Source organism: Actinia tenebrosa, unplaced genomic scaffold, assembly GCF_029948245.1.
Source record: "Actinia tenebrosa isolate PJP-AT-01 unplaced genomic scaffold, QUT_ActTen_1.0 PGA_scaffold7__59_contigs__length_16204524, whole genome shotgun sequence".
Taxonomy (NCBI): domain Eukaryota; kingdom Metazoa; phylum Cnidaria; class Anthozoa; order Actiniaria; family Actiniidae; genus Actinia; species Actinia tenebrosa.
In genome coordinates this window covers 8065010-8073773 of record NW_028292584.1, presented here as the reverse complement: position 1 = coordinate 8073773, position 8764 = coordinate 8065010, and the positions used below count along the sequence as shown (strand labels likewise).

The window sequence follows — 8764 nt, the reverse complement described above, 5'->3', positions numbered from 1 at the left end:
ATAACAATAGGGTGCTACAATGAGTCGCGTAAAAATACACCTAAATGTCTATTGTTGAAGATGCAGGGAACAACGAAATGTAAGCATAACGCCTCGTATGAGCAAGGTAAGGCAAACAAAGATCTCCAATTGCGATTGCTTTATGCGATTCAAACCGTAGTTCTTCTTAACCCTTCACATATTGTGCATTCATGCTTCTAAATATAAAGCATCTTGATTTTAATATAAGTTTTTCTTTTCCGAAACAACATTATCATCCAGGTCCTCAGTTTTCTCTGCCACCATTACCTAAGCCAACAACGTCACCATGGACGATCCAAACCACCTCAGAAACAGGCACCAGTAAAAACGATTTCCAAACACACAGTATTAGTACATCCCAGTCAACTACTATGGTAAGTAAAACTATCCCTAGTCAAATCCTTGCATTAGTTCATTATAAATAGATGAATACTTGGAAGAGTTTATATGCCGCAACTAGCATTACAAAGAAAGCTCTTTTTCTAATTTCTTAGGAATCCACGACATTTATTAATAACCGCAAGAAAAACGCAACCGAAGGAAACGACGGTGGTAACACTTGGTGGATCATTGGGGTAGCAGCGGGAGTGATTGGATTAATGCTGATCATTATTGCCATAGTGATTGTCATGAGACGGCGAAAAAAGAGGTAGTAAATTTCCCCCAAACGAATACGATATATAATGTTATCTTCTAGGTTGGTGTCATAATATTAACAAATAGATGATTCTTAAATCATTAAAAAAATTGGAAAATAAAACAACAAATGCTTGAAGAATCCTATATCTATAAATAAAGACTATGACATTCTTATCAAAGATAAAGACTGTATTTGTCCCTGATGTTGTATAATGTGAATGCAAGGGCACTTCAGGAGAATCATCTGAAATCTCGAATATCAGCAAAGTCACAAAGAGCGCAGCTCAACTTGGATAACACAAACACTGAAATTCATTTCAAACTGTATATAAATATGAACAGTCGATTTTATGGTAGGCAGTAATCCACAAGAAAATGAAAAGTCAGGGCCACTTTGGAAATCGCTCAGTTCTTTTTGTTACACGTTTAATAAATAAAAAACTACTTTTTTTGTAATGAAATTAATTAAAATAATTTAATTATGATAATGATTGTGAAAATTATATAGTATGATATACCCTGCGAGCAGAGTCTCCTAAATCCAGAGTCTCCTTTTCCCACAGAAAAGCTGCAGCAGCGAAAAGTAAAACAACTGTTGGTAAGTCAAAATTGGTTATAACTATTATAACATAGTGTTAATATGTCATGCACAATATTGATGCAAGAAGACATAATAGTATTCAACTATACCACCAGGCCACGACCTATTTGTGGTGCACATTATTCAAGCAATTAGATATAATGGTATTTCCAGCGTTACTTCCAAAAGTTTTTTTGGCTTTATTTTTTTCAGAAAATGTTAGTTACGAAAAAGGGGTTGACAACTCCTTGAAGATGACTGACTGCGATGGTCACAAGTCACTGGACCAGGATGAGTACTCGTATGCCTATACGAATGCAATAACACTTGGCAGAAGAAACATGTCGAATGGTCACCCTGATAAAGGTAAGTCCTCGTAAAAGAGAAAGAAAAAAGTTTTACTTGCATTTTGGTAGCACTCAGAATCCGTCACCTGAAGCTGACAATGGCTACTTGGTTTGGTTACGAATAGGCTTCCTAGTCAAACTATTCCTATTAGCCATTCCGAGCAACGTGGTCATTCAATGATCGTCAATTTCTAGTCAATTGAATTAGCTAAATTAACAGAAATAATTTGGTTTTATTTCATAAGATCCACAAAATACCGTGTCCAATGATGGTAAGGTTGAGGGTTTGGACAAGCATGGTTCTGTATTTCATCCCAGTGCAGGGCCTGTTTTCAAAGTACTTGAAGCTCCAGAGTATGCTGAGGTTAATAATCCCAAGGAAGAAGTTAAAAATCGACCTTATTTTGATAGTGCAATGTACAACAAAAAGGTAGTAAAAGCGCAAAAACCAAACAGCCAGAAAGAGCCTTTGTACAATGTCCTTGAAGATCCAGGATCTTTGAATGAACCTCTCGAGGGACGAGAGGCTCCTTGTTATCAGGTTCTGGAGGGGCCATTTCCAGAGGGTGCTCCATTGTATGACGTCATTGCGCAGCCACCATCAAGTGATAACCCAGAATACAAATCACTGGAAGGCCAAAATCCTCGTTTATACTGTACCTTGAATGGAGGTGATGATACCAAAAGAAATGTTAAACAAGCTTGCAATTACAGTGTCACCTTATATGATTCCGTTGGGGAAGTAATCAATGACACATCAGTAGTATAGGGGATGGGGGTTCCAGCGCAACGACCACCGGAGGATTACCCGTCTAAAGTACCCCCCTCGATTCGTACCGCGATTACCCGCATCCCGCGTCTATGTAAAATATGTTAGTCTATATATGGAGTGCGAAGATTGTAAGAGAACTTTTAAGAAAGAAGTGGACTTGAAGAAGCATTTAAAGATGAAGACGAAATGTATGAGCAGCTATGATTGTGGATGTGGTAAGAAGTTTGAGACTAAGGTTAAATTGTTTTGGCATTGTCAGGATTGTGAGTATGACTACGACGATCTGAAAAGGGTCTGGAATTAGGTATAAGATATCTCCTATTATATAGATGGAATCCCAAAGCAATTTCGAAACGGTGCCAATACCCGGTAACGGTGAGATTGATGTTAGACAGTTTTGGCGCCAGTCAGAAAGGAAGGTCAAGAGAACGCTTCGAAAAGGTATAGAAGAATTAGGAGCCCTGAAAGCGAGTATAATGGTAGAAGTAAGTTTATCAAAAGATGAGGCAACGACGACAGCAATGCTGCGATCAAAGTCGTTAGTGATATTAGAGTCCACGAATCTGGATAGGTCACTCAGCGAAGCCTTAGAAGCAATAATGGAATCGCTGTCTAACTACACGAAAGAAGGATCAGGTTGGACAGTGGAGGAGGTAGAAGGTATGGAGGTTAGCATGGCAAGGTACGTACCAATACGAGGAGGAAGTTACGTGCCCCTACCAACTTGGGTAGAAAGGAAAAAAGCCATAGTCAACGTAAAGAATGACGACAACCGCTGCTTTATGTGGGCAATACGATCCGCACTGTATCCAGTAGATAAGGATCCCTGTAGGACAAGTAAGTATCCCACAGACGATTTAGAGTGGGATGGTGTGGAATTTCCCATGCAGTTGATAGACATCCCCATATTTGAGGAAATAAACGATTTAGCAATTAACGTTTACGGAGTCAGAGACCAAACGATAGTGCCACTAGCGCTGTCAAAGAGTAAAGGAGAACGAATACACCTCTTCTACCACGGCGGACATTATTCGTGGGTCAAACATGTTAGCAGACTATTTTACAGACACACCAAACACAAAGGCAAGAAATACTTCTGCGATTGCTGCTTATTATCCTTTACCAGCGTTAAAGCTCTAAAGGATCACGACGAAATGTGTCGCGGAGTCGAAGAAGTGGCGCAACGGATCCAGATGCCCACAGATAAGAACCTATCCTACTCAGACCATCAAAAGCAGATGCAGGTGCCTTACGTGATATATGCAGACTTTGAAGCGTTGATAACTAAGGAAGAGCAGAAAAGTGGTGCCACGAATAAGGTGGGATTACACAAGATCTGCTCCTTTGGTTACATAGTAGTCAGATCAGACGGTAAGGCCGACCCTCCTGTAATTTACCGAGGTAAGAACGCAGCTAATGAGTTTCTAGAAGCATTGCGAGAAGAGGAGGAAGAGATAAGAGAACAATTAAGACACCCAAAGAAGATGGTATTTACCAAAGAGAACCAGGAGGCTTTTACCAAGGCAAAGAAATGCCACATTTGCCAACATACGCTTCTCCAGTTTGGAAGACGAGCCAAGAAAGCGTGGGACGAAGATGGAAAGTATCTAGGAGAAGCTCATTTTAAATGCGGGAAGTATGCTAAGAAAGGTGAGAAGCCGGGAAAGCCCTCCACGCACTGCATTCACTGCCACAAAGCATTTGTTGAGGATTTCTATGTGGATAAGGTTAGAGATCACTGCCACATCACGGGTAAATACAGAGGAGCGGCTCATTGGAAATGTAATATAAACTTCAAAGTAGACCCAGAAATGAAAATACCCGTATTCTTTCACAATTTAAGGGGTTACGACAGTCACTTACTTTTACAAGGAACAGACGGCTCCGAAGTAAAGTGCATACCCAACAACAAAGAAAGGTACATGTCCGTAACCGTAGGCAAGCTGAAGTTCTTAGACTCACAGCAGTTCATGGCGGACTCCTTAGCAAACTTGGTTAAATACAACACGGAGTTCCCCATTTCCAGTCAATACGGCGCGGAAAGGAAAGGAGTCTACCCATACGAATACATGGATTCCTGGGAGCGATTCGAAGAACCCCTACCACCCAAAGAGAGATTCTACAGCACCCTAAACGAGTCCGGTATAAAGGACGAGGAGTACCAGCATGCGTTAGATGTGTGGGAAAAGTACTCCTGTGAGAATATGGGAGAATACCACGACATCTACCTACGTTCAGACGTAGTGCTGCTCGCAGATGTTTTCCAAAGCTTTCGAAAGATGGCAATGGAATACTACGGGTTGGATCCAGCGAACTTCTACACGGCTCCTGGGCTTAGTTGGAGTGCACTTCTAAAGAAGACAAACGCGCAACTGGATCTCCTAACGGAATACGACATGCACCGCTTTATGGAAGACGGTATCCGCGGCGGTGTTTGCGGACCCAGCAGACGATACGCCCGCGCAAACAATCCCACGGTGGAGTACGACCCGGAGAAGCCAACCACATACATCTTCTACTTAGACGCAAACAACCTCTACGGTTGGGCAATGTCGCAGTACTTACCTGTACGCGACTTCGAATGGGACAACATAAAGCCCATAGAGTTTTACCTAAACGTAGGTAAAGAAGACGACAAAGGTTACGTGCTGGAGGTGGACCTGGAATACCCAGAGCACTTGCACGACGCACACAATGAGTTCCCATTAGCACCAGAAGCAATAGAAATACCATTTAAGCAGCTGAGTCCGCTGCAGAGGGAAATGTGTCCTGGCTACAAACCCTACAGGAAGCTAACGATGAACCTAATGGACAAGCGAAAGTACGTGGTGCATTACCGCAACCTGCAGTTCTATGTGCGCCACGGCTTACGCGTGAAGAAGATTCACCGCGTTTTGAAGTTCACGCAGGAACCATGGATGCGCTCCTACATTGACTTTAACACACAAAAGCGTACGCAGGCAAAGAATGACTTCGAAAAGAACCTGTTTAAACTAATGAACAATAGCGTATTTGGTAAGACAATGGAGAACATCCGCAAGCGCGTAAGCATAAAGATAGCCAGCACCAGAGAGGAAGCAGAAGCATACGTGTCACAGCCTGGATTCGTTAGATACGTAGAAATGTTAAACTTCTACGTGATTCACATGAAGAAAGCGAATCTATTCCTGAATAAACCCGTATACACGGGGTTTACAGTGTTAGACCTATCAAAGCTGCTCATGTATGAGTTTTACTACGACAAGCTAAAACCGAAATACGGTGATAAGTGCCGCCTCTTATACACCGACACCGATTCCTTGATACTAGAGGTGCAGACGGAAGACATTTACGAAGACTGTGTTCCCGACATCGATGAATACGACACCAGTGATTACCCACGCGACCACTTCCTTTACTCCCCTAAAAACAAGAAAGTAATCGGGAAAATGAAGGATGAGATGAAAGGAAAACCCATCGTGGAATACGTGGGCCTGAAACCCAAGATGTACAGCGTGCTAAAGCTGGACGGTGTAGAAAAGAAAGCCAAAGGCGTAAAAAAGTACGTGGTTAAGAAGGACATAACCCACGATTCATACTTAAAGGTCCTGCGTACGCGTAAGGAACAGCGACATAAAATGAACAGCCTGCGCAGCTACGGACATCAAATACACAACGTTACACAGGAGAAGGTGTCACTGTCTGCATTTGACGGTAAGAGGTGGATGTGTGATGATGGTATCCATACGATAGCATTCGGACATCACACGATAAGCAGTTCTTCCATGACGAACCCACGTGTGGGGCCATCGTGAAGATAATACAAGATGGGCTGACCCTTCTTAGCTATCGCACTTCGGATCTGGTAAGTTTCCAAAGACCAATTAGGATCCGTAGCTCTTTTGGATCCTCCTTCTAATTCACCCGGCTCATAGAGATATCGAACCGTGACATTACCTAATCTTTTTTCATGGGGGAAGACCGCCCTCGAACTTCTGACGAAGGACTTGTGTTCCACGTGTTTCTTTTTTATGGCATCCTTGGGTTTCATTCCCGTAGCCCTGGCCGCCTCGTTGTTCAAAGCCGCGACGACCTGGGGGAGCCTCTGAGTCCATTCCCTGTTGCGTTTGGATGGATCTTCCAGCTCTTTCCAATACTGGTACCCAAAGAGACGCTCAGCCAAGGTTTTATTAAATCTTTCGACGATGCTCTGACCCCTGTGGTACTCAGCTTTGGCTCTCCTAATTTTAGTGTCGTGGTCTTTCAGGGTCTTAGTAACCACGCCCATGAACTCCGTTCCCGCATCCACTTGCAGCAGCTTAGGCCATTTCAAGACGCGCTTATAAATCCTACCTAGGGCTTCTGCGACTTCCCCAGAATCCTTGCTGATTATGGGTTCGGCGTCCTTGTATCTGCTTGCGATATCAACTACGGTCAAAGCGTACCTATAGGTCTTTCTTCTCACCTTGTCATGTGGTAAGAAGAGCAAATCCGCCTGATGAACTTCATTAGGGGTATTTACGGTAAAGCTGGGCCTGGGAATGTACTTGGGCACGGGAAGATAAACCTGCCAGAGGGTTTGTTTTTTCAACCAGTTCTTAGCCGTTTCTTCTGATACCCTGGCCGCGGTCGCGAGTTTCTTGATAGCTGACGCTCCTTTCCAATAGCCTTCAGGCCCATAGTAAATCCTTTTGAGTTTGTCCTCTACGCGGCCCATTATATGAATTCCAAAACAAGATTGATCTTGCGTCCGTTAATATCCACCGTCTTTCCGTCCACTTTAATGGTGATGTTTATGCTTTCTACCAAATTAGACAAGTCATAGCTCAAAGAAATGGGAGTGTATTCTTCTGAGTCAAATGGATTACCTTTGGGTAGAAACTTGGACATAAGAGAAGACTTTTCTCCATTGTCGTAACTATGGACTAAATCGCAATGGACTTCGTAAGAGGATGCGACTTTCCATTTTACATCATATGTACTGCCGCTATTTATCGTGGTACTAGTAAGGCCCAGGAGTTCTACCAATGGACTGTCCTTTAGATTGGCGCTCCCATTATTTTTCTTAAATGTCATTTCATGGGGTAATCCTGTGGTAAGAGTATATCCATGCTTTGCTAGCTCCTTAGCCAGTGTTATGGGGGTGTAATGGGAATCTGGTATTTTTGGTTTGGTGCCGGAAGTTCCGATGACAAAGCCATTAATTAAATTATACCAAGAATTGTACAAAGAGCAACTAACCAACCGAACCTTACAGGCTTTGATGGGAGGATTCAAATACGTGGTAAAGTCATTCTTGTCGCTTTCCAAAAAGACGATCATTATATTAGATACGCCAAAGCCACGCCTCCGGCCAGCCCTGCGACTCCTACGAAGACCAGCTCACTATCTTTTTGTTTCTTAGAAGGCTGGTAGTAATTCTTGAACTGAGGCTTTTTTAACGCCACTGTGGGATGCGCTTGCGCATAAAGTTTAAAGGCGTAGTCTGTGTTTTCGAAGTTCTTATCCGCCTGCATTTTGTCTTGGTAATTCTTATCCAACCAATCCCTGTAAGCTTGTCTTTTTTCATTCCAAGCTGCAACGTCCCTTTGATATTTCTCCAGCGCTAAGTCGTGTCTCTTTCTTTCGGCGGCCAAATTTCCGCTGCGATCACCTCTAACTAATCTATCCAAATATTGACCACCATAATTAGCCCCTGTAAATGCTAAAGCTGCAATGACTCCACCTGCGACTAAGCTAACCATTATACATTAGGTAGGTACTTTTCCTTCCGTAGGTAATCCTTTACCATGATAGCCCCGCCAACGGCAGCGGTCATCTTAGCAAAATTAGCGAAGCTCTTGCTTGGGTCTTCAGTAAAGTCTTCTTTGAGCACTTTCTTACCTACCCAACCAATACCCGCAACAATAGAAGTAATGATAGCTGCTTCTTCAACAGTTTTCAACAACGCGGTCGACATTATATTACAAAGCGAGAAGGTTATTATTCCATTTCAGGGATTTTGCTTTTTCTAACCTCCACAGGTGCGCGATATGTTGGGGCCTCCCACTTTACTTCTGGCTTCGTAGCCCGCCATTGTAAGTAGAGGCTGCCTGCTGCTATAGCAATTCCTATCGCGCCGATGACGTAGCCGGGATTCCAAAAGGATTCCTCTTCCTCCACCTTTTCTTCTTTCTTTGCTTTGTTCTTCCTGTTCATCTCCGCGAGCTTCTTTCCGGCAGCAACTCTGCCTGGAGATTTAGCCTTGGTGATTCGTTGCTCCTCTACTTGAGGGGTTTCCTCCGCCTTCGATTCACTCATTTATATCTAAGGACTTGAAGGAATTGATAAGTAACTTAAGACGACTTGACTAAGTACTTAAGGATGACTTAACTAGGTACTTGAGGCGGCCTGGGTAATTCCCGCGAATGACTTGACTAAGTACTT

At 43.1% G+C, this 8764-nt stretch overlaps 1 protein-coding gene across 1 annotated transcript; it reads left to right on the top strand.

The window, feature by feature from the left end:
• Positions 1-1310: 1310 nt before the first annotated feature.
• Positions 1311-3130, top strand: LOC148905469 (uncharacterized). Its single transcript, XM_089039746.1, has 2 exons — positions 1311-1606; positions 1833-3130. Exons 1-2 carry the CDS (start codon positions 1402-1404, stop codon positions 2354-2356), a joined length of 729 nt encoding a protein of 242 aa, XP_088895872.1. The 5' UTR covers positions 1311-1401; the 3' UTR covers positions 2357-3130.
• The last annotated feature ends 5634 nt before the right edge of the window (positions 3131-8764 follow it).